This window comes from Puma concolor, chromosome B4, assembly GCF_028749965.1.
Source record: "Puma concolor isolate L17-30 chromosome B4, mPumCon1.1.hap2, whole genome shotgun sequence".
NCBI lineage: Eukaryota > Metazoa > Chordata > Mammalia > Carnivora > Felidae > Puma > Puma concolor.
The window spans coordinates 132,939,035-132,964,752 of record NC_141673.1 but is presented as its reverse complement, the minus strand read 5'-3'; the positions used below and the strand labels follow the sequence as shown (position 1 = coordinate 132,964,752).

At 49.4% G+C, this 25,718-nt stretch overlaps 1 protein-coding gene across 15 annotated transcripts in view; it reads left to right on the top strand.

Moving 5' to 3' along the window:
* Positions 1-25,718, top strand: part of CELF2 (CUGBP Elav-like family member 2) — an 830,774-nt gene that overhangs the window by 781,060 nt on the left and 23,996 nt on the right. For all 15 annotated transcript variants that reach the window (XM_086714978.1, XM_086714986.1, XM_086714987.1 and 12 more), the window contains one exon: positions 5,557-5,691. In XM_086714978.1, coding sequence (XP_086571104.1) covers positions 5,557-5,691 — 135 coding nt within the window. The remainder of the gene's footprint in view (positions 1-5,556; positions 5,692-25,718) is intronic.

The window sequence follows — 25,718 nt, the reverse complement described above, 5'->3', positions numbered from 1 at the left end:
GGAGCACGGGGGCCCAGAAGAGCCAATACATCCACTTCCAGGCTTGTGTGCTGTGGGCAGTGAAGGGTCCAGATCCGTGTGTCCTGGGGGAATGTCTGGGGCTCTCCACCCACCCAGGACGGGCCCTGTGGCCAGGGTGGTACAACAGTAGCACCTAGAAGGACCTCGCCGCTCATGGGAGGCTATCTTCCCGGAGGGGTGCACAGGAGGATGAGCCTCGGTGCTCTGCCACATCGGACAGAAGGCCACAGGGAGGGGAGCAGGTGCCTCGCTGCCCCGCAGCCTGGCCAGTGAGACCCACGGCGGGGGTGGGGGGGGGGTGCTGTCCTGCTGCCTCAGCCCAGAAGTTCTTGGAGAGTCTCTGGCTTCCTTCACTTGAGCTAGAGCTGTTTCTGTCCTCAGTTTCTCTCCCCAGCAGGCAGTCCCATGCCTTGGTTTCCTCCGATTCTCCATCACAGCCACTGCTCTCCTCGGGCCAGGGCCTCCCCCCACCCGCTATCCCCCCGAGACTCCCGCCTCTCACCTGCCACGTGGTAGGCGGGAAGTTCTTAGTCCCTAGGATCTGTCACCAGAAACAGGCGCATGCCGGGCCACACACACCTTCACACGTGATCTTGGGGAGTTCGCAGCCCCCGTGCATCCCCTCGGTGGACTGCGGTTAGGAACGCCGAGTTAAGATGATGAACGTGCGGGAGGGACACAGTCGTGCGACACACTTGGGGCTTTGAAGGAGGTCACGGCCCATCTGTTCCCTGAGGAAACTGAAACCAGTGATCTGTGGTGTCAGGGATTCTGGTAATGGCTGGAAAAGGAAACCACGTTAAGCAGTTAAAGGATTGAGTCTATAGTCTAGAGAACAAGACGTAGGACACAGCTATGTGTGGTTCCTGGTTAACATCTTAGCTCCCGATGGAGATGGCGCACCCAGGGCCTTGCCCCCCAGGGGCCTGGAGCACCAGGCCCAGCACCCCTCGCCCATCCCCCTAAACCTAAGGGTGCCACGTTGAGTGAAGTAGAGCCCGAGCACCAGGAAGAGGAGGAGGGAAGAGCTCCAGGTGGAACCAGAAGAACAAGGAGCATGCGTGGGGAGGCCGGGTGGCGGGCAGAGGCCAGGCTTGCCATGAGAGAAGGCACGACGCCCCTCTCCTGTCCAGGCCTCCGTGTTCTCTCTGCATAGTGTGTACAGTGTCGGTAGTGGCTTGGTCACGTGGGTTTGTTACCAGTGCTGAGCAAGGGCGCACATGTAGCGTGAGGAACATGCCTGGCACATGCTTTGTTCTTAGCACCGTCATTGTGGTTGAGGCGATGTCGCTGCGTTTTTTTACCTGGCTAAAAGAGCCTGGGCTGTTGGCTTCCTCTGCGCCTGGCATTGTTCTCTGAGCTTTGCGTGTATCGAAGACTTTAATCTCTCAACCCTCCAGAGGGGTGTCGTGTTTTGGTCCCACCACACGCCTAGAGAATCTGAGGAGCACACAGCTGGGCCAGTTTGCTCAAGGTGACGGAGGCTGTCGGGAGGTGGGGTGAAGCCAGGATTTAAACCCAAGGGTCTGAGAGCAGGGCCCGCACTCTTGATAACCAGCCTGCACCGGCTCTAATGTGGCTCCTGTCACCAGCAGAGGATGCTGTGTGATCCCAGCCCTAGCAGCACAGGACAGGGTGAAGGAAGGGATACCTGCCTCTGCATTAGGAGAAGCAGAAATATGGGGGTCAGGGCTGGGAACTGGTCCTCACTCCACAAAGTTGGCAAGGAAGCTGCCCTGTCGGCCACCGCTCACAGGCTCAGCGCTTATTTCTCAGGGGTCGGGGGTGTCGTGAGAGCTTTGCAGGGTCAGCACACAGGACCACAAAAGGCCTAGAGTGGAAGGATTGGCATGGTCCTCCACTGGGAAGCCCCTGCCTCCTTCAGCTACCCAGTGCAGTGCTCATCCCCATCAAAGACTACGGAGAATGAGCTTCTGAGTCTGGGCCTCTTTCCAGAAACAGATGAAGTAAGATCACCCTCCAGTCCCTGTCTTCTTGCTCTGATACAGAGCAGCCTTTCTGGGGGCAGGCGCTGTCTGGTTTTCCACTTAATCCTTCCTACTGTGCCTAGGGTCTGGCCTAAGGTGGCCTCTCCATAACTGCCTAGTGGATGGACGGATGATGGTTGGATGGATAGATGATGGATGGTTGGATAGATGGGTGGGTGGATAGATAGGTGGGTGAATGGACACGCAGATGGATGGATGGATGGACGGACAGACATGGGTGGATGGTTGGATAGGTGGGTGGGTGGGTGGATAGATGGACAGATGGATGGATAAAGGGACAGATAGAGAGATGGTGGGTGGACGGATGGGCAGATGATGGATGGATGGACAAATGAATGGATAAATGGATGGATGGATGGATGGATGGATGACAAGAACGTGGGCGAATGGACAGACAGATGGATGAGCTGGCAGACACACACAGGTCCTCCTGCTTGCTGCCTCTCTCCATCTCATCCTTCTCATCTTCTTTTTTCCCCAGATCCCTCAGATGCTGCCTGTCACCATGACCACTCCTTTCCACTCTTGGTCTCTGCTTCCCTTGGCCCATATTTTCCCTTCCCTTGCAGTGTGACCATTGAACACAGTTGGCCCCACACACACTGTGGCGCCCCAGAGCTGCAGTCCCCTGTCCAGTTTGCCAGATGGAGGCAGGGAAAGGCCAGATAGGATTGCAGACACTCTCGGGTGGCAATGTGTGGGAACAAAGGTAGAGGGGACACTGTGGAGGACACACCAGGCTTCAGCCCTGGGTTTCCAAGCAAAGAGGACAGTGAAATACAGAACCCAGTGTTGTCAGCTGGGCTCTCAAGAATGCCAGTGGGTGAGATTGGGAACACGCATAGTTCTGATAAATACTTGTAAAATGGATTAATGAACAACTGAGGGAAACAGTAGGTAAAGCTGTTACAAATACTGAAGGACTAACAGTGGAGAAAATGAACACTCGGTTGGGTCTATGGATGGTACTCTTACCTGGCGTTAATGAAAATTTCATCCTGTTCGATGCCCCGTCCATTCATTCTGTGTAGATTCACCCGTCACCCACCATGTGTACAGCTGTGAGTGTGTATGTCTGTCTGTTTAGGTGGACTTGAATATCAGACAGGCTATTTGTTCTCAAAGAGCTCAGTATTTAGTTCAGAAGGTAAGAGATACATATGCATAAGGTCAAGGTAAGATATGGTGACTGCCACGGGGTTATAAACACCAGGACAAGTGAGTTTGCAGCTGACACAAAGAAGGGGTGTGTGTTGAAGGCAGACTCTCAGTCTTCTCCTAGGGAGGCTGGGAGGTGTGGCAGGATCAATGCCCCAGACTTGGGGAGTCCACCACCATTTGCCCTGATGCCTCGGCCCAGGACCTGAGTCCCTGACCACTTATTAGTTAGCTAATAAGTTCCCTCCAGCTCTGGAATTCCCTCCGTGCCGATGCTGTGGCCCACACTTGGGGCGGGTCAGGGGCGATGTCTTGGAGGGCCCCCTGACCTCACCAGGAGAGTGGTTCTGCTCACCATTAACTGATGCCAGGCGTGTGCTGCAGATTTTCATTTCGGTCCTAAACCATCCCCTTGTCAGCACAGCTCTCGGTCAGGGACACAGTCGGTCACGTGGTTTACGTCATTACAGCTTTAGAGGGACCGTCAGTCACAAGAGGGCCAAGAGATGACAGATGAGTCAGAACAAATGTACCTCAGTCCTCTCAGCGTCGCTCAGGTGTGAAGCACGTTCGAGCCCCTGTCCAGAGCTGAGCCCCTGGCTGTGTCCAGGTGGCTCTGCACTGAGGCTGTGCAGCTCCTGTGCTTCCCCCATTTGCCTCAAGCACCCCAGAAGAATAAGACCAGTGCTTTCTCAAGTCACACGTTCTTATAGATAGGACCCTGTCTGACCCTTGATCAGAGGGAAGGAGGGAGAGCCTTGTTCCAGGTTGCACTGACAGGAGAAAACAAGGTTGCAAAGTCTACACTCTTCTTGCAGAAGTTGACAGGATCCCTCAAGTACTTGTGTCCTGCCTCAGAGCATCCTCAGGACCTAAGTGGATTTTGAAAAACAGGTGTTTGGCTTTCACCCTCAGCCAAGAAGGCTGGGCATCTTCTGGAAGAGGACAGAGCATTGTTCTCAGCAAAATAAGGAGCCCTCTTGCAGCAGAGGCATCAGGAACTCTTCTCTGAGCAGAAAGAAGATGGAGGCAGCCAGGACGGAGGAGCAGATAAGTGAGCCTAGCTGCTGTGCTGTGAGCGGTGCTTAGGCAGAGGGCTCCACACCCATGGCTGGTAGCTTTCACGGAAATGTTGCTAGAACATTCTCTCACCATTCCATCCACCACCACCCCCAATGAATAAGGACGCTGTGATCTGGCCAGTCTCTCTAAGGCAGATTAAATTGCTCGGTACGCATTTATTAAGTACCTGGATTTGAGACATGAGAAGAAGGTGAAATTAAGCTGATTACTTAACTCTAGTGTTTGTCTGTATAAAATTTCTCTGTACAGGGAGAGAACCATTGTGTCCTGCTTCTTAAAGGTACATTAGTGTGAAGTGGAGAAAGACTCAGAGACCCTTGGATTGAGAAATAAAAATGGAAGAGGCCTCAGCCGATCCCACCCTCACGTTCTTGTAAAGTTTCACTTCTCTCTGCTGTTCTTTTCTTAATTTTCACTAGCCAGAGATTTGTCCTGGGTAAACATGATCCTTCTTTAAAAATAGATGCCTTTAAAATGCAAATACAAGCACATTACAAATAAAAATATAACCACGATGCCATTTTTATTCACCCATTTTCTTTTTATTCATGAGATGTTATTTGAGTCTCTACTAGGGTCCCATTTAGACTTCACATTTAAAATAAGTCTGGAGAGAGGATGTCGGTGGCAATAACCACCATGAGGGTCCCTAACTCTTATTGGGTGTTTACACTGTGCTGAGTGGTTTGCATCCATCATCTCTTTAAATCTGCACACTGCCCTTGGAGGCAAGGCGCAGTTAGTGGTGCCACTCACTAAGCAAGCAAGAAAGAGGCTAAGTCATTGGCCCAGGGTCACAGGGCTGGTACAGTGGCAGAGGCAGGAAGCCATCATAGCAGTTCAAGTTCAGAGCAGGAGTGAAGTACTGCTTCCTCTGGAATTCCTTCTTCTCGGTGCAGCTGACGGGCTTCCCGGGAGCCCTTCCTCCAGCCACGGGGCCCCAGTCTCACGAGTTCTGTACTGCTGCCCTGTCGTGGTAGAAGGCTCCGGTGTGGCCAGTCTGCACAGAACCGTCCTGCTCTTTCCTCGAGCTCTCTGAAGCTCCAGGACAGGGTGGCTGGGACACATCCTGGGTTGGGACACATCCTGGGTTAGGACTGGCAGCGCCTCACACGGCGGTGGCTCCACTGACAGGTGTGGTGACTCACGGGTCACCAGGGCAGCGGCACAGAGTGCGCCATCCCAGGACCCGCTGCCCGGGGCCTCTGATCCTGTCACCCGCCCTCACGCTTGGAGCCGGGCCGCGCGGGCCTCTTGCTAAAGTGGCGTTTCTCTCCCTCCACAGGCATGAATGCTCTGCAGCTACAGAACCTGGCGACGCTGGCAGCCGCCGCGGCCGCGGCCCAGACCTCAGCCACCACCACCAATGCAAACCCTCTGTCCACCACGAGCAGCGCCCTGGGAGCCCTCACAAGTCCGGGTAAGGCGGCTGCTCTCCTTCCCGGGACGCGGTGGGGATGGCACCCGGGGTGGGGCCGGATCCCTGGAGAGTTTCTTAAAGACACCAAGTTCGAACGCACGTGGGTTTGATTTTCCCACGAAGACAAAGAGGAGGGTTTTCCAAGAGGGAACCACCCGAGCCGGTGGGTCTCCGGCCTTCACCGTGCTTGGTGGCCATGCTGTCGGTCTCGCTGCTGCTCAAGCTGGCACCTGGTGTGGGTGTGGGAGGAGCCTCCCTCGCTTCCTGGTGTTCGCTCTGCTTGTTAGCGGTTCGAGCGTCCTCTGTTGACTCTCAAAATCCCTAATGATTCCAGGGTTCTGTTTCACACCAGCTCCATCCTTCCCGCTGGCTCTCAAAACCCACGGTCCGGAGGGGACCGTCCTTGCCATCGCCTCCCGGTCGCGTCCTGGGCTCTGTAATTTCAAGTCCTTCTGCTCGGAAATGTTGTCGCCTTATTCAAAAGCAGATGCCGTTTTCCTTTTCATACGAGCCAGACATAACGCGGTTGCTTAGATACCAGCATTTGTGTCTTACAAAAATGTTTTGCTGGCTTTTCTTCCCCTCTGAATTTTCGAGACCTTGCTGGATGAGCTCCCTTCCCCACCCCCACCTCTGCAGATCCCGTACCCTCTGCCGCCTGTGCCCCAAAGATGAACTGCTTGGTGACCGAGCTTGCATGTGCTCGTGCGGGGCTCTCTTTCGGGAAAACACAAGATGAAAACACGACTTTCTTAAGGCTTTTGGTGGCAGGAAGCGGTGAGCCCGCGCCACAGCCAGAAGCCGCGGCCCGTGGTTCGTTGCTGAAACACTGGGTGTCTAATCCGTCTCCCCATGAGGACCGTCTGCAGGGAACCTCAGAGACGCTTAGGCGAGGCTGGGGGCTGGGGGTGGGGAGGGCATCCTCAGGCGCGGTGCTCTCCTAGCAGCACAGGGGTGTGTGGACTCCGTTTTCTAGAATGCCTTCAAACGTGTCCGTTACTCCATGGGGGCCTCATTTGGGGCAATAGATGGCATTTCCGAAAAATCAACTTGAGGCCCTTTTTTCCCCAACAAACTAAGTTACAAATCTAATGCAATACGTAAACCTGTTATTTATACAAATCCTTAAGTGACCCTTGGTAAGCAATAGACGTTTTGACAGAAACTCCCCCTGTAAAAATAATAGTGATTTTTCTTAAGAGCAAATTAAAAATTTGACCTCACTAATTTACCTGTTTTATAAATCAGATTGAAAAGTAATTTCTTGGGATACCTGGGTGGCTCAGTCAGTTGAGCGTCCGAATTCGGCTCAGGTTGTGATCTTGCAGTTAGTGAATTCGAGCCCCGCGTCGGGCTCTGTGCTGACAGCTCGGAGCCTGGAGCCTGCTTCGATTCTGTGTTTCCCTCTCTCTGCCCCTCCCTGACTCGTGTGCGCATGCTCGCTCTCAAAAATAAATATTAAAAAAATTTTTTAAAGTATTTTCGTAAATAAGAATGTTTTTCTGTCCACAAGGACAATGAAATGACTACGTTAAAACAGCACAAAGTATCTGTCATACACACATTTTATTGTGTCTTTAGTTAGAAGTTCGTGTTTTTAACTATAACTTATTTGGGGAGAAAAAAACGTAAGTCATTTACAACCTGTATGCTCCTTTATTTGCTTATATAAAAATAAAGATAGCTGTGTTTTTTAAAACACACTTTACCTTTATTTAGCAAAAGTATATTATTATAGTTTTCCCAACCTTGGCCTTCATCTTGTCTTCCTTTTATCAAGAGTGACCAGCAGAAACTAACCAAATCATTGGTAGTAAATTGGAGGAAAAACAAGAAAACTTTTCCTTAAATGGCAATGAGCCACAAAGCCCGCAGCTTGGACCACCAGCCTTTCAGGGCTTTAACTTTGATATATTCAGTATTGTAATGATGTTAAAATTGTCCTGCCTTTCCAGAGATGGACAGACCATTATCATAAGTGGACATTTTGGTTAAGGGTATGTGGCCTATTACTTGCTTGTGAGGGTTCATTTGACTTTGTTGAACTGTGTTCTCCCGTTGTGATATTTGGGCTGGAATGTGCCTTGGCTGCAGGGAATCAGAATTAATATTTGAACATTTTGTTGTCCTTTAAAAGAAGACTGGTCAGTTTACGAAGTCAAGTGCAAGTGGGATGTAAGTTGGTCGGTGTACACAACGGAGTTGATACCTAACAGCTGTCCGAGTGGCTGTACGGTGTCAGGCACCGGCCCCGGGCACGGCACAGACCTGCCCCTGCCCTCGCGCCCTCCACTTGGTCAGGGCATCTGATAGCGAGCGAGTCCGCGTGCCCCGTAGGTGCCAGGCGGTGTTGTAAGGACACACCAGAGTACGGTGGAGAGTGAAGGGTGTTGGAGGGAGGCCATGGGGGTATCCAGGGCAAGGGCATTCGGGTGAGGCAGGAGCAAGTGTGAAGGTAGGAGGCAGATGGCACCTGCTGGGCGGGGAGGGGTGGGGGATGGCCATGTCCCCAGATCCACATGCAGTCCAGCCAGTAGGGTCAGAAGCTCAAATAATGTAACCTGTTTCAAATGGGGGGTTACTCAGACAGCCAAGGAAGATGGCCTACATACTTCAGAAATTTTAAACATATTTGACCACTTTCAGGTTTTTCCTGAGCTCTTAGTGAAAGGGAAATTGTGTCCTGAGATCTGCTTTGCTTCTTCTCTCCAAAGCAGAGTGTCCTTACCTTTGCTCAAAGAAACATTCCGCCCTTCCATTAATTCTGCTGAGGTGCCAGACCACCGAACGTGGTTTTTCTCCTCTCTGTTGAGCAATGCTTTGCATAATAGCTGAAAGTATTTCATTAGAATCCTGAAGTGTAGCAGCCGAAATGATTTAAATCTACATTTCAATTATTTTTCTTAAGCGTAACTAAAAAAAAATCTGACATTTAAGTGGAAGTAAATTATTTGTCTAATTTCCATCAGGGACTTTTTCAAAGTCACAGAAAATGTGGTTGGTAGAATTCACGACCCTCCACTCCATCAAAGCAATTTCCTGTGAAATAAAAGGGGTACACGGTAGTTCCCAAGGCCAATGCCATTATTTATCTTTTAAATAATAAAAAATAGGACTTACCATTGTTGTACCTCTAGCAAGACCAGTCCAACTGTGAAACGCACTGATGCCCCATCACTCAGCTCCCACACAGACCCTGGTTTTACCCTGTTTTTAAAGATGTCCCCTACACTTCCGACCAATCCATCTCGAAGGGAAAGGGACAATTCAATCCCCCAAACTATTAATTTTTTTAATAATTGTAAATTTATCATTTTAATTTTGCATACCCAGGCACAGTCTCCCTACAGCATTATTATAAATGATTTTAAACAGTCTGTGCTTTAAAACATGAAAGATTAAGCTTTAATTTTTGTTAAAAAAATCCCCTTAGGCAATAAATAGGTTCCTTTGTCTCACGGCCTTGAAATAAAAATTAAAATAGTTTAAATTGCCCATGGTTAGAATAAGTGTTTCATGCAATTATCAGATGGTAGTGAATAAAATTAGAAATTAAATCATGAAAGAATAAAAACCAGGTAAATGCATATTATGCCTTTCATGGGTTTCTCATGGGGTCTTTTGAAGCCTAATTTAATCGTGTTTCTTGTCTTTTATTTTGATATGATAATTTTTCCTTTGTTTACTTCATTCTCCTCTTTCATTAATTAATTCCTGGGTCGTTTCTTCTCCAAATTTTGAACTTGTTTTTGAGGAATGTGTCTCTGTGTTGGTATAAAGAAGACATTATCTCCAGGGTGTGCAGCAAGGTCTTCAAGAGAGATGATAATATTTGTCTTCTCCCCAACTCGTGGATTTGTTGGTTTGGGCTGGCAATTCTGAGAACTTGGGAGAGAGCATTATAATTACCACACAGGCACGTGTCTTTGGCACTTTCTGTCTAAAACATAATACTGCGTTGGTGTGCCACATTATTCCTCTGACCTTCTTCTGTTTTCTTTTTTTTTTTTTTTAAGAGGTTTTCACATTCTCCAAATGCTTCTGTAAGTGCACTCAATCAGGTGCACACTTCAGGATAATAGATAATTTCTCTTGATAGGATAAGGCAGTTTAAAATGCTAAGGAGGATCCCCCCCCCCCCCGTTTCCACCGTTGGCTTTTCAAATAGTTTTCCCCTTAAATTCTAGCAATATTTTATCCCCCACGTCTTCCAGACGTTACCTGCCTCCTTGAAGGCTGTGACAGACACAAAGTCCCCAGGACACGGTGGCACCTCCTTGTGGACTGTTTGAGGTTCACGGAGCCTGGAAGTCTTTCCGTGTGAGCCTCCCTTCCGGAGGTCATCACGTGGGAAGGACCCGTGAGTGGTGACCTTCAGTGTCACACACCCCTGTCACCGGGGCAGCAGTGGAGAAAAGCCGAGTGGGAAACGAGGAGTTATCCTCGGGGTCACTCCAGAGGCTTTCGGGGTGACGAGAGGTGTCTGTCCCCCGTGTGTGTACCTGCGCGTGTCCCTGGGGGACCCGTGTCGGGTGAGGAGGTGCGATTCACAGGCCGATTTAGCCTACATTGGTGGTTTGGGCCCCACCCCTCCGCCCGCCAAGCCGTCACGCACAGGGGACAGGAGCACAGGTGGAATTAAGGCGATGGGGCCAGGAAAGGCCGTCTGCCGAGGCTGCCACCCTGACCCCACGACCCCAGGGGTCTGCCCGTCCATGTCATCCACGCGTCCAGACCTCCCCCTGCCCTCCCTCATCCCACTCCCCTCTCCTCGGCCAGCCGTCTTGAACCAGCCTCTGGGTTCGTTGTGCGTCTCATCAGCCGCGCATCCAGGCCGTTCTGGTGCCTTCTCGGGAGCATCGTATGGTCCCGCTACCCCCGGTGAAGCTGCGATTTTGCCCTCTTCCTGCCATCAGAACGGCCTTCAGCTTCACGCTCGCCCTCCGTCCGTTTTGCATGCCGTCGGGGACACAAAACAGCTCCGTCGGACACTTTCCGCGTGGTTCACACACGGTCGAGAGGAAGGCAGATGGAGGCATTGGCGTGGTATTCAAGGCGCTCCCTGGTCTGCCTCCACGCTTCCCTGCCAGCACGACCCCCCCCCACCGCCCCCCTGCAGCTGGATCAGGCAGGTCTTCATCCTCCCCAGACACTGTCGGCCTTTGTTTCTGCTGGCTTCTCTGCCTGAAGTGCCTTCTCCTGTTTCCTCCTGTGAAAATCTTCTGCCGCTAATTTATTGCAGTGTTGGTGCTTAGGGAGATTAATGTATAGGTATAAATTCAGTGTTCATAATGCACATCATAAAAAATAGAGTTTATGCTACATAAGTTAAACTGCAGTAAAAAAAAAAAAAAACATTTGATAATAATTGATGCAAATTGCTTTAAATTCTCTAGTACTTCTAAGAACCAGGGCAAATACCCCCTCCACCATAAAGCCCCCTAGAAAGAATTAAGAGCCTCCACATTACATTTCTAGCATAAATACTTAACTAGGTCTAAACCTGGGTTAAAGGCAGACTCCTTTTTAAGGAGCTCCCTTAGATGCACCTTGCCAGTGGAGACGGAGAGAAAAGTGCAGCAGCGAAGAGGCTTCTAGAAATGCCGCCTACCCTTCTGGGCTACCCAAGTATATTCTCCATCCTTTTCCTAGAACGCTTCACCTATTTTCTCTGCAGGATAGTTGTTTGGACACATGCCCTGTTTCTCCCTGTCTCGAGGGTAAGTTCTTTCAGAGTAGGAAAAGTTTATTTACCCATAATCCCCCTTGCTTTTGGAAAGTACATCACAGGCCCTCAAATGGTTTTCAGTTCAGCAGAGTAGCCAAGCAGCCAATAGCCAAGTGCTCTAAGACGGGGTCTCAGAGCCATCTGTTCAGCCCAGTGCAGTGCATACATCTCTAAGGAGGAACCTGGCTCTGCCCTGCTGACATATGACAGGGTCCACTCACCACCTTGGACCATGATCCGGTTCCTCAGTAATCCCAGAATAGCCACACCCTACAGGTGAATACACAGGTCTGACAGCTTCCTGAAAAATGAATCATACTAATTATATTAGTACAGAATCACATAAAGTGGTTTTTATTGCAGTCATTACAAAGATTGGCTTTCAAAATGTTCTCCTGTCACGATATAGACGTGAGAGTCTCCTATCAAATACGGGCATTCATTTTTCAGAAGCGCCATCTACTCTAGTGTGGGCTTTTGAAAGATCATCCTCAGAAAACTCCCGTGCATCATGCATGCCTCACCAAGGCCACGTGCCCCCATTGCGCCAGCGTTGGTTAAATACAGCAAGAACCCAGCCAACTGTTGAGGGTGTTTTTACTTACACTCTGTTCAACCTTGACTGCGTCTCTGACCTTCCTATTTTCCTCCATTCATCTTTTTTCACTGCTTATTACCAAAGAAAGTTCTCAAAGCCGTCAGTGTTCCCCATCATTAGCTATGCTTTTAAGTGTTTTCATCGGGAAGGCTGTTAAAATTGCCTGTTTATTTGTGGGGTTGAATCAGACAGGTTTACACCCTATTGCTACAGAAAGAGAACAGATAATGCGATTCTTTGCTCATTTCCTGCGAGTTTCAACATTTTATCTTTCTAGAAGGTTTCCGTGTGTTGACTTGCTGCTGACTTACAGGGCTCACTTTATTTTCATTGATGTTAATGGAGTTGAACATGATGTAAAAGCCCTGTAAATAAAATATCACCATAGCGACTGTAATTTCTGGATATATTTTTTCATTTGACAAATATTTCCTGAGCATCTTCCATGTACCTGGGACTATTCTAGGCATTTGAAACACATCAGTGGACAAAGTAGAGAAAATCCATTCCCTCATGTAGTTGTTATTTCTAGCATTAGCTCTTTAAAAAACGTCTTTTACCAAATTTCTGCTATCATCAAATGACTTGGTGAGCATTGAAATATAAGCTATAACTTCTACACCCTTTAAAATAACCATTTCATAACCAACTTTTTGGCTTATGTTATGTTAAAATTTTGTGAAAGACCAAAGTGGAAAAGGGGGGGGGGGGGGAATCTTCCTTCCCTTTCTGTAAGCCTTGCTGTTTCTCTTCACATTGAATGAAAGCAAAGCATTCACATTGAATGAAGCAAAACGCTAAGAATAGTATGCACTAGTTAGTAAATTTGATGATAAAAGTCTAATGATGAAAGTCAAAACAAGAAGAATGCACACACTTCTGTGAGTGGCTTCTCAACAGAAGCATTTCGTGAAGGGGTGCCTGGGTGACTCCATCAGTTAAAGTGTCTGACTTTCAATTTTGGCTCAGGTCATGATCTCACGGTCATGGGATCATTGGGCTCCTCTCTGAGCATGGAGCCTGCTTAAGATTCATTCTCTCTCTCTCTCTCTCTCTCTCTCTCTCTCTCTCTCTCTCTCTCTCTCTCTCTCTCTCGCTGCCCCCCTCCCACTCACACGTGGGCTCTCTCAATAAATAAAAAAAAAAAAGCATTTCATGAAAACCAAATTACTTCCAAAGTTCTTAGGCATTCAGAACATATTTGTGGGGTGGGGGGGGGGAGGTAATTGGCTGTGGTCTGTCTTTTTGGTAAGTGGTTCTTTATTTGTTTGGCATTGATCGTCCTACTCATAGGGTTTACAAACAAAAAACATGCAAATACCTCCCAGAGGAATCTCACTGGCTCCTGCACGTGCTGGGTGTTTCGATGCAGAATTCACCTTAAGTTTTACTTGGCATCAGGAAAATGGATGTCTGTTGGGCTACATAGTCCAAACCGCGGCTCATCCCTAAGTCATCCCGGTGTCCTGAGCTGCCAGAGGGTTCTCCACTCCTGGCATCAGAACGACTCTGCATAGTATATGGGCAGCCCATGCAGATGAGGTGCTCTTGACGTGGAGCAGAGCCACAGTCTCTGAACGGTCCTGAGCTCATTTAAAGCTTCGTAAAGCTGCCGGGCTGAGGGGCTAGAGCTATTTTTGGATCACCTGTCTTCTCCTCGGAGCCCGCACTCAGGTCTATGTGGCCAATTCTACCTGTGCCCCGAGTACGGTTTGTCCTCCTGTCCTGGGGGCTGTCACTCACCACTCAGTGCTTTGTTCTTGCCTTGCTTTGGGTACGCTTTTTAATACGTTTAGATACCGGCTGTCGTTCTTTGCACGTTTGCTTTTAGCGGCTCTGGAGTTGGAGCTGTGCCAAGCGTTAGTGATTCGTTGTAAATAGTGCTCTATACGGTCTACGTTGTGTCAGACCCACATCGGATCCCATTGTGTTGCATGTATGAGCTCACAGGTGTGTTTTCTGTACAACACAGTCACTCGGTGTGCTTCTGTTCCCACTGAATCATTGATGTTGCTGTCTGATAGAGCTATGTTATCACTGCTAGCACTGGGGGAAAGCCCATATTAATCACATAATGATATATTAAGGAGGAAAAGCAACCAACTTTTGCTAACAAATGTTGCTAGACACAGCTTCCCAGAGGTTTATGACCAAAGGTCCGTGTTTTAAGACCTGAAAGCCACAAAGTATGATCACTGAGTTCACGTGTGGTTTAATCCCACGAACTGCTTAAACCAGATGCAGTGGCCACATTCAAGGAACAAGCAGAATGCACCAACCCGGTCAACCTAGTTGAAGGGCGGAAAGTCAGAGAGATTGTGTCTTGAGGAAACGGGAAATTTTGAATAGAACGGCTGACATTTAAGCCCAAATTTTAAGACTAGGTAGGGTTTTGAGACATAGAAATGGAATGGGAGATCTAACAAATGTGTCAAATGTGCAAAAAATAAAAAGGATTTGGTGAGCAAATGGAAATTGGTCTCCTTTTCACAGCCATGAGATGTATGGAAAATAATGACCAGAGTGGGTCCTGAAAGGTGTGGTTAGGGAGCCAGAACTTCCTCGTGCAGGCAGTGAAGAACATGTGAGGACTTTGAGAACAAGAGAGTCCACCATGGGACTTGAGCGCTGACTGGATGTGAGGATAGAAGGAAGGAGTTGAAAGTGACAGAATCACATTTCCTCTGGGGGACAGGTGGCCCAGTGTTTTCATTGGTGTAGAGGGGAGGCAGGAGAAGGGAAAGTTTGTAGTAGACAAAGATTGGATTTTGTGCTGCACACGTGAACAGGCCTTTTGTGTACATATATCCACCGTGCACACGGTTGGCCATCTGACCGTGGAGTTTGTCGCGGAACTAGAAGAGTGGGTTGGAAACTGGCGGCAGAAGTGAGGTGGACTGATATCAGCTTGGGGTGGGTGATACCTTTAAGTTAGAATCACCAAACAGAGCAGAGAAGGAGACCAGGCGCAATGCTCTGGCTGATGGCTGTATTTGTGGGGCAGACAAAAGGAACCACGTGGTGGTAGCGTGGTACCCAGGAACCACGCAGGAAGGTGACAAGGGAGAGCAGGGAAGGGGCATTTGAATTTAGCAGTTAGGCAGCCCCACCTCCCACCCCCTGCATGGCCAGGTCACTGTGGCGGAGTAAATGTCCCAGTTGTAGAGGCAATGAGAGAGGAGGAATGTGGGACTGGAGGTGAGAATTGTATCTTTATAAATGACATTTTCATGAAATTTAGTGTTTTTTTTTTTTAAAAGTCTACAGAAATAGCAAGGTCAGGAGAGAGATGAAGATGGGGAAACTTAAAAGTACTTCTAAGCTAAATAGAAGGAGCCAGAAGGAGAGAGAACAGGAAGAGGCCAATGAGCGATGAGACTGATGGACCGAGTGGGAAGGCGGTCAGAGGAAGGGAACCAGACCCTCCTTTATGCCTGTCTGTGGCACTGGAGCAGCGCGTGAGGGTCTGTGACGAGCTGGGAGGGGGACCCTGCCACCGAGCTCCTGGACGGCGCGCCCTGCCCTGCTGTCCCACAGCATGGTATGTGTGTGACCATGTGCCTGACGGGGCATAAACCCATAATAAATGCTGGCAACGGGCTGTATAGTCTTGAAAGAGGGAACGCCTTCTTCGCCTCTGAGACGCGAGCACACAGAGGCCAAGACTGGGGAGGACGCAAGGAATTTAAGACACAGAGGTATTTACATCATGTGTAGGCTAAGAATTTAAATATCTAGCGCTACAAACAGAAAAGTTCATACTTGGGGCAGAAGTTTAAAAAGGAGGTACACTGAAGAATGTACTAGAGGAGTTACAGTTTCATTTCCTTTCTAGAATATGTGGACATCTTGACCAAGAATTGGAAGACTGATTTGGAGCAAGTCATTTAATTTAATCTTTATCTAATTTTCTCAGTTGGGAAATGGAGTTGTTCACTTTACTGAAATATTGAGGTTAATACATACATAGAAAGCACGCTGTTGCTTTTATTTGAAGACAACGTTAAATTACCTTATGAGAAAGATGATTTCATTATTTTGGAATGATACTAAATTCCCCTGTTGACAACAGGAAACTAGGTTAAAACTAGAATAAGATCAGTGATATTTTTCTCTGAACCTTTTACCTTTGGAAATGAGTATCTCCCCCACCCTTCCTAAAAAATACCAGCATATAAATGCAGAAGTAGACCCACTCCTTCCTTCCTTCTGCTTTGGGGCTCAGCTGAACAAATTGTCAGTGACTTTCCCACGTACTTCGAGTGTGACTCCAGGTTATGGAACCAACACACCCTTCTTACCAAAGACGGCGTGGCACTGTTGGATTCAAGAGTGCCAGCTAACCGTGACGGGGCAGGACTTCTGGGTAGCGGCCACCATGGAGGGTCACGCACTGAGGCTCTTGGAGAGCTGGGGGTTATGACTGAGTGTGTGCTCATGGTGGGCCATTCGCAGAGGCAGCCGCCATGCCAAGGCGCACGCTCAGACCGTGCCTGCGGCCCACAGCTCTTCGTCTAGAACCCTGCTGGCTGAGCACTTGACCCTCGGCAACCGTGCCATCTTATCCAAAGGAAAACGCTAGAAATGAGCGTTCGGTCCCTCTGGGCAAACTGCCCCCTTTCCAGGAGATCCTAAGACCAGACTCAGCCAGGTTTTCGGCGACCTGCCAACAACACACAGCTGGTTACCACGGAGGTGACTTCTCCCCAGGGTGCAGAGCCTGGTCAGATCATCAAGTTTTACAGTTACGAGGAGTCTTCGGGATAATCTGTCCAGGTGCCTCACGCATGATCCACACGGAAGCCCGCAGGGTTAGTTAATGATTGGCTGAGGAAACACAGGCGATTAGCAGCAGATGTGACGGCAATCCTGCCACACCGCGAAACATGCAAAAGCAGGAACTCTGGGAGAACTGGAATTGTGTTTCTGGATTTTTCCACTTACATGTTCTCACTCTTGTGAGGAAATCCACATTTGTTTTTTTCAATCTGTGTTGATGACCATCTGTAAAAACAAACATCTGGAGCCATCCAAGTACTTGTATTTTCTTTCGTAAATCGTTAGCAGAATATCGTCGGAAGGGAAGACAGGTTGTTTTCTCTCTGCTCCCTTCTTATTAGATCCGTATTTACTGAGTTTACATGAACGAACTTTTTCAAACTCGCAGCCCCAAATTACACCTTCATTCTTCAGTGTCTGTCTTCTTGGGACCGGGAGGACACTACAAACAAGGCAAGACAAGGAGGTACCCAAGTTTGCTGACAACTAATGAAGCCAGTTTCTTCCTTAGAAATGTCAACTAGTGTCAACTAAGTGTCAACAAATGTCAACTAAGCACCTGGGTGGCTTAGTCGGTTAAGCATCCAGCTCTTGATTTTGGCTCAGGTCACGATCTCACGGTTTGTGGGATCGAGCCCCACATCGGGCTCTGCACTGACAGTGTGGAGTCTGCTTGAGATTCTCTCTCTCCCTCTCTTTCCGCCCCTCCCCATGCTGGCACACACATTTTTTTTCTACGTGTGTCTCTCAAAATAAATAAAGTGAAGAAATGTCAACTAGCGAGGACTCCCAACAAGCATTTGCAAAAAAGAATTAAAATGAAGGAAACCATTTCCGCTTCCATTTCTGCACCGCTTTCTCACCTTCCAGTGTGTACTTTCCTAGAATAATGCCTCAAAAGCCAGTCAGGGTCCAGACGAGGGGCTTGCTTCACCCAGCCCTCTAGACTGAGAGAGAGTTCTTCCTGCGCGTCTTCCGGAGAACCAGGAGAACCAGGGTGGCCTGTCTGGCCCGGTGTCGCCCGAAGCCGCATCGTCAACTGTCCTTCTGAGGTGAAGCGATGTGCTGGGAGAAGAAAATGGGACGGAGGATATGGCCATTACAGACCATCTGGTAGTGACATCGGTCCACCTCAGACCCTTTTAACACCATTTTCTGATAGCAGCAGCCTCCCCCTACCCTGTCATTCCTCCCCGCCCCCACAACTTGAAAGTTAAGGGAGGAGACGTAACTGTGGAATAATTGGTCCCCTGGGAGAAGAGTCACTCCGTGTGTCACTAATGCCCTGGGGTTGTGATTAGCTAATAAGGCTAGTGCTTGTGTCATTGCCTAATTCTGCCTCCTCACAGTCTTCTCTGCGCCAGCCAGAGACCGCGTCCGAGCTCCTTTGAGGCAGGGTGGCATCCTCAGTAGGTTCGCGCAGTGTAGACGGTTTGCTGTTTCCTAAGCCGCAAAGCCACTACGCTTTCACCGCCCGATGGCTCCGAGCAGATGTTCAGTGAGCGCACTGCAGGCAGTCTCCCCGTCTTCGGTGGTGGTTTGTTGTAGCTCGGGGACAAACCTCGTGCTGTCCAGGGGAGGAGGGGGTGCTTAACGCAAGGAAGCGGGTGCCTCTGGTTCCTAGAGAGCACGGTGGGTCGTTCCTCCTGCCCGTGCAAAGACCAGGAGGCGGGGCGGCCTTTGGGGAGGGAGAATGTTGCCGGCAGGGAGTGAGGTGCATGAGAGACTCCTAGGCCCCCCGATGGCCGTCTGTCTGCTTCCCTTGCTGGGCCTGGAATCTGTGGAAGGACAGAGGGGTGGCCGTGTTCCCCCTGAGCAGTCACTTCACCCAGACCGCGCCTCTGGATCTTTGTCCCGCCTTCCGTGCGGAAGGGGAAGGAGCCGCCGTTTACCCGCGTGTCTCTGATCCCGCGGCAGGCGAAGGTGGGTATCGAGGCCAGTCTTGGAGCCGGGCCATGCCTGCCCCCCGCCACAGAGGCGCCACTCCCCACGGGAGTGCCAGCTGGGACAGTGAGCGTGGGCGTCTGCTGCCCTCTGTGTAAGAGTTCTGTCCCAGGACCAAAGGGTGTCTCTTGGTGACAAGGCAGCAAGTGGCTTTGTCCATTCTGTTATTTTTTCAACTTTGATTTATTTTTGAGAAAGAGCACAAGTGGGGGAAGAGAGAGAGAGAGAGACAGAATCTGAAGCAGGCTCCAGGCTCTGAAAAGTCAGCACAGAGCCCGAAGTGGGGCTTGAACCTGCAAACCGTGAGATCATGACCTGAGCCAAAGTTAGACACCTAATGGACTGAGCCACCCAGGCGCCCCCGTCCATTCTCTTTTTTAAAATAACCACACTCGTCGTGGCCTGTGAGCAGAAAGGGACAGTCTGGGGAGAGTCTTTTTTTTAGCAGCTCGGCTGTGTCCTCAGGGGCCCTCATAAGGTGCAATGGGATCCCCTTGACCCGGCTCATGAAGGCCTTCGATTGGCCTCATCCTAAGAGAAACTACATACGGCGTTCAATGTACCTGCCTCAGCCTTCAGTATTATTTTCATTTATTCATCCGCTCAGCCAATATTTGGTGCCTGTTACGTCTTAGTTACTCCTGTAGGTTCTAGGAAATGAGGCAGAACTTCTCATTAATAAGCTTATCTGCTGGGGGGATTTTTTTTTTTCTTCGGGAAGATAGAACCATAACTCGGGAAACGTTTTACTCCTGGTTTCCTGCCCGCCCCCCCCAGCATCTGTTTCCCTTTTTATCTCAAACCAAACCTCACCTCCCCTATAACCTTTACCTTCTCAGGCCCCAGACTCCCCACACACAGCCGGACAGGGTGAGGTGCCACTGTGCTTGGAGGCCTCTCAGCCCGGTGGTTCCCACACTTCACTGAGGGAGAGACACACCAGGAGGGCAAGTCCTGGGCCCTGCAGCCACGGATGTTGGTTCAGAGGGTCCGAGGTAACCTCCAGGCGAATGAGGTGCCCGAGGGCCTAGACTCTAATTTTTAAAAAGTGACTTTGCTCCATCTAATGTGTGTACGGATACCACACCCTCACAGGGTAACGTGGTCCCTGCCTCCAGCAGACAGAAGATCCCTCACCACACGGCCGGCAGAGCAGGTCAGCGAGTCTTCACCCCCAAAGTCTGGCCTGTCTCTCCTTACATCCTTTCCTCTGTGACTGGGTCATTTAGGATTCAAGATGGCTGTGCTGGGTGGGGCGGCTCTTCTAGCAAAGAAGGTAGAAGCTGTTGGTGTCTGCAGCTTGGCTGGGCTCCTGTCGGTGTAGATCCCTGCGGTCTCTAAATAGACCCTGGGTTCTCACATTCTTCAGTTACACCGTGAGCAGTGAAAATTGGAACCTCCACAAAGTGCCGCCTTTAAACCAGTAGAATTCTGCCTTCTCTGAGTCCTGGTTTTCCCTGCCAGGAGAGGCGGCCAGCCTGTGTTTGGTACTCGTAGAAACAGTAAGAACTTTTCAGGAGTTGGAGTGTTGGACCTCCAAAGCCATCAGGCATATGTCAGGGTCTGCAGAAACCCCCTGAAACGTGACCACCTGACGGCCTTTGCTTTCATAGTTCCACAGACAGGGAGGACGTGCTTCTGAGGCCACTTCCGGTCCACAACCGGCCCTTCATACTGTGCCTGCCCCCTTACGGCTTTGACCCATTGACCCATCACTTTGGTCTCCTGAGCTACGGAGTGTCTTTCTGACGACAGCACCTAACCCTGGCCCTTCCCTTGGTTGTCTCCTCTCTGGGCTAAATTTGACCTTTTCATCAACGGTTTCTCTCACCGGCATGACTGGCAGGCCTGGTCACCCTCTTCCTGGCTCTCAGAACGATACACATAGACCGGGATTCCTGACGGCAAGACCAGTGATACAGGCCGTGGGATTGTCGGTCATCTGTGCACTTCCTTCCATCTCTCCTACCGGGAAATACTGAATCTGCATGAATCTGAGGACAGGATGACCAGATTCTCATCCTTCGGATAGACATCGTCAGCAGTGTTTATCAGTCACCTACTGTGTGTCAGGCATCATTGCCACCTCATTTGTTTGATTATCATGTCAGTTCTCAGGGTGGGTCACATTATTCCCATTTTAAGCATCATTCGGAGCCTCAGCTAAATTGAGGGATTGCCCAAGGTCTTACAGGTGGAAGGGACAGGGCCTGAAAATTAAGGGTGAATATGAATAACCGCAAGTTCATTGCTTCTGTAGATCTCAACAGCAGCCAAGATAGACACAAGATGCAAAACAGGAATTTAAGTTTATACGCGCATAGTGTTAACATTCTGGAGCCAGAGCTAGGTGAAGTCCTGGCTCTACAACCTACAGCTGTGTGGGACCTTCCACCAGTTACTTAGCCGCATAGGCTAACCATAAACAAAAGAGCTGATGCACAGAAAGTACTTAGAACAAAGGCCGGCCCCCGGGTAAATGCTAGCGACCGCCATGATTAAGCTGTATTCCTGGTGAAGCTGAGTTGGAAAATGTATTCGTTTTCCATTGCTGCTGTGACAAATTACCACACACGTAGTAGCTTGAAACAACACACGTGTATTATCTTCCGACTCTGTAGGCCAGAAGTCCAGCATAGTCACTGGGCTGACACCCCACATAGTCAGGGGTATCAGCAGGGTGCAGTTCTTTCTGCAAGCCCTAGGGAAGAATCCACTTCCCTGCTCCTCCAACTTCCGGAGGCTGCTGGCATCCTCGACAAACAGCCCCTCCTTCCAAGTCCTTGTCGCGCTGCCATCTCCCTGGCTCTTGCGAGCCCCTCTGCCATTGACAGGACCCCTGAGATTACACTGGGCCCAGGCAGATAATCCTGGACAGTCTCCTCATCCCAAGGTCCTCTGAAGAGCAGCTTATAAACCCTGTAAGCTCTGTGTCACAGGCTGCAGGAATCCAAACACATGCATCTTTGGGGGGAGCCATAGAGCATGTAGTAGTAATTTTTGTCTCCCTCTGCAGACGTAGTCCTGGGACCCAAATGAACTTACCTGCCCTCTCCAGTAATGCAGAAGTTAGAACAGAAAGAGAATGGAGAGCAGGAAGGCCTTCATCAAGCACCTACTGGTGTCCTGTGTTTTAATTTGGCGGCCCCATGGATATTAGATCCTTCCCAGTCTCTCCAGCTACATTCGTCACCTGCTTCATTGTTAGGGAGATCAAGGCTGGTGGGGGCTGGAAGGGAGGGAGTCCGGCTTATCCACATGGCAGAGAGAGGGTGACTTTTTCCTGAGAAATGAAGCCAAGGGCCTTTTCTCTCTGGAAAGCTCAGAAAGAATAAGCATTTATCTCTGGAACAAATAAATATAAAACAAATGAAGCATTTTTTTTTTAATTTAGGTAAGATTCAGCTTGCTTGTTTTTTGGGGCTGCTTTGAGAAAGTTTCCCAAAGAGCCCTTCTCCCACAGCTGTTAGCTATCCCGATGGCCTCCTCACCGAGGACTCACCCACAGAGCTACAGCACCGGCCCCATCCTGTGCCACTGCTCGCTGTGTGCCCTGGGCAGGTCCACTCAGCCTCTGCTTTCCATCTTCTAAGTGGAGAAGACTCTCAGTCTAGTTCATGCATTGCCTCAGAGGATCCAAGTTGAAATGAAGGAACATATGTGCAAGGCAGTGCTGTCTGTCCCTGTCGATGGGGATTAAGGGAGAGAAACAAATCACTGGCCAGGGTAGGTGAGCCAGCACTCGGCTCTCCTGGAGATACTGGACATTGGATATTCCTCCGGCTCGTCTAGCACTCTTTTCTCTCTTTTCTCTCCCTCCTCCTTTCACCTTGGCATAGCAAGGAAACCTAGTGATCTAGGCATGCCATCCATGACCTGAAGCTTTGACCTGGGCCAAGAAACTCAGTGTATTATTGATCTAAGACCTAGTGCAGTTCAAGGAGAAAGAACCCGTCTTCTCACTTAGATTGGGAGAGGCATATGGGAATTGTTGAGCTTGGCGTCTTCCCAGCAGTGAATTAACCTCAGAAGAGCAGAGAAATCCTGTGATGCTCACCACCAGTCTTCCTTTCCCCCACCCCCCGGTCTCTAACGCTGTTCCCTTCCCTCATTCTTTCCTACGAAGGCACAGAACTGTGCTGCTGTACGAGGTAATGAAAACAGGACTTGTGTTTATTGCATGGCCATTTTAGTTCCTGGTTAGCCGGCCAGTCACAACCTCTTTGGGTTCATCGGTAGTTTCTAAGCAGTAGTAAAACAGGCTGAAGATGTGACCTCTGACAAGACACGTCTGCACTGCGTGAGCAAGGGCAGCCGAGCTTTGCTCCCCTGGCCTGTGTGCCTCTGGGCTTTGTCATGTATGGAGCAGCCTACTAAAAGAGGTGCCGTGGACGATGGAGAGTGCAGGTTTATTTACCACCCTTCTCCCAAAATGTGCCTTTGGCATGTCATAAACAGTTTAATGGAGAAATTGAAGGATACAGTTCTTGGTGGAGACCAGAGGGAATTTCAGATGGGCAGAATCCTCTTGCCAGTTGGCCAACACAGAAATAGGAAAATATGTGTGTTGTTGGCATTGAATTTGTCTCTGTCTTTCGTGTCTGGGGTCTCTTTCTCTATTGTGTGTCTGCTGAATATTTGGTTTTGGAGCACATGATTAAGATTGGCTGTGTGACAAACTTGAGGCTTTTTGCTTTAAAGCGGTTATTTGCTAGAATTCAAAAGATTCTTAAAGGTGGCTAGATCGCAATTGAGCCATCTTTTCCAAATGAGACTCCAGTTGGGGTGAATTTTCAGAGTATTGTCTGAAGCTGTGGGGCACACAGGGTCGTCTCGTTTCAAGGTCAGTTACTTAGTTCACTCAGCATTTTTTCTGTAATTTTTTTTTTTTTTTTTTTTTTGAGAGCACACAAGCAGGGGAGAGGGGCAGAGGAGGGGAGAGAGGGAATCTTAAGCAGGCTCCACAGTCAGCACAGAGACCAACAAGGGGCTTGTTCTCACAACCCTAGGATCATGAACTAAGCTGAGATCAAGAGTTGGACGCTTAACCGACTGAACCACCCAGGCGCCCCATTGGTCCAGTCGTCTTACTGTCACACTTGATCCCTGTCCCTCGTGTCCTTCACCCACTCCCCACCCTTCTACTGGGTCTAGCCCTCAACCACATACTAAGAGGCCCACTTGACTGTATCCAGTCTTCCTGCGGTTTTAAATAAATAGCAAACCAAGACCTAAAGAGACCTCTAACTTGCATACTGTTTGTATTATCAGTGACAAGTGGGCCTGCTGAATTTCCCAGCTCCCCACCTCACTCGTATCCCTTATGCGTCCATGGCTCGTGTGTGTGTGTGTTTGTGTGTCTGTCTGTCTGTGTCTGTCTACATCTACGGTACACTCTCTCCAGCTTGCTGCTCACCACCGTAATTGAGAATTACCCACACAAAGCAGAGAATGGCTTAAACCCACCTCTTCCTCAAGACCATCTTACAGACATGGAGGGTGTGAAAGATCACCCACAGTGTGAGGTCAGCCAGTTCTGACGTCGCCCAGCTCCTGCCCCCTCTTGCCCCCTGTGAAGCTCCAGCTAGAAGTAGATGACAGACAAGTCTGCCCGTGGCCGTTCTGGGTTTCCCTGGGTGAGTGAAAGCAGGCTGCATCTACGGCCTGTAGTCCCTGACATGGCTGCTGAAGAGGGAGAGGGGCCTGGACCCTGCACACAGGCTTTTCTCTGTGACTGGTGGTGAGGAAGAGGAGGGTCAGCCAGCAGAAACAGAACCAATGGCCATCCAGTCATCAGTAACTGAAACTGTGTAGGCAGAGATTGGAGAGAAGCTTACCTCCTTCCTTGTTTTACAAGACATGTCCTACATAGGTTTGTCCTCTCAGTTCGGTGTGTACCCAGTAATGGACTATTATCTGAAAGTCCCCAGATGGTACCACTGTGCCAGGTTCATTACCTAGATCACCCTACTCAATCTTCACAACCTTTTAAGTTGGGTGTTCTTTCTTCTCCCATTTAAAAATGCTGAAATGGAAGCTTATGGAGAAGAGGAAAGGTTGAGTCCAGAGCACTCAGCTTCAACAACAGCCCCATTGTGACTCCAGATTTCTGTCTGTAAACGGGGGTAATGAGATTGTAATGGTTTGTTGCTTAGAGCAGTAGTCTCACTTTGTGGTGTCTGTGAGGCCATGTTGGAAGCTTTCCCCTGACCTTCTCCAGGATGCCTATGCTAACCTCAACTTTCATGATCCTTTTCTGCCACCAGAGGAGATGCAGGGTGACCACCCAGGGGGCAGCAGAAAGAATTAGAGACTAATGATGTCTGTGCTATAAACAAGGTCTGGAAAATGTAAGTTGCAGACACTGAGGTATTAAGGTCCGGTCATATATTTCCTCTCCAGCACTTACAGTGAATACTCCACAGCAGCATGACGACTGGTGTCATAAGTCTTTCTAGTAATGTGCTGGTGTCCCTAACTGATAGGCACTTTCTCCAGGTCATTGACCTTAGTGCTTTGGCACCTCTGCTTCATCAGTGATGTGAGCAGCAATGGAGTTGGAGGCCTTTCTGATAACGGTAGCTTGTGTTTCTCAGATGAATGAGAGACTGTTCTGATCCATTACTCGGCTGACTCCCTCCACACCTTATCCCAGTTTGCTTCATTTCCACATCTCCATCATTTCCTGTGCTGTCTGAGGAATATCTGCTCTCCTTATCCTATTCCTTTCCATCCTTTCCCTTCCGAAAGATCTCAGTGAAGAGTCTGAGGGCATAAAGAAAAAGAGTGCTGAATAAAATGAGGGTTTTCTGACGTACCCACTGGTAGTAGTGTTCTCTTATGAGCTGTATTTCATCCGGACAAAGACACAGATGTTCATAGAAGTGTATCAAGGTCCTTTGCAATGCAAGCAGTTGACCCACTTTTCTTTTTCTCTCTGAAACTGATGCAAAACTCTTCTGTCTCATTATAGCGTAT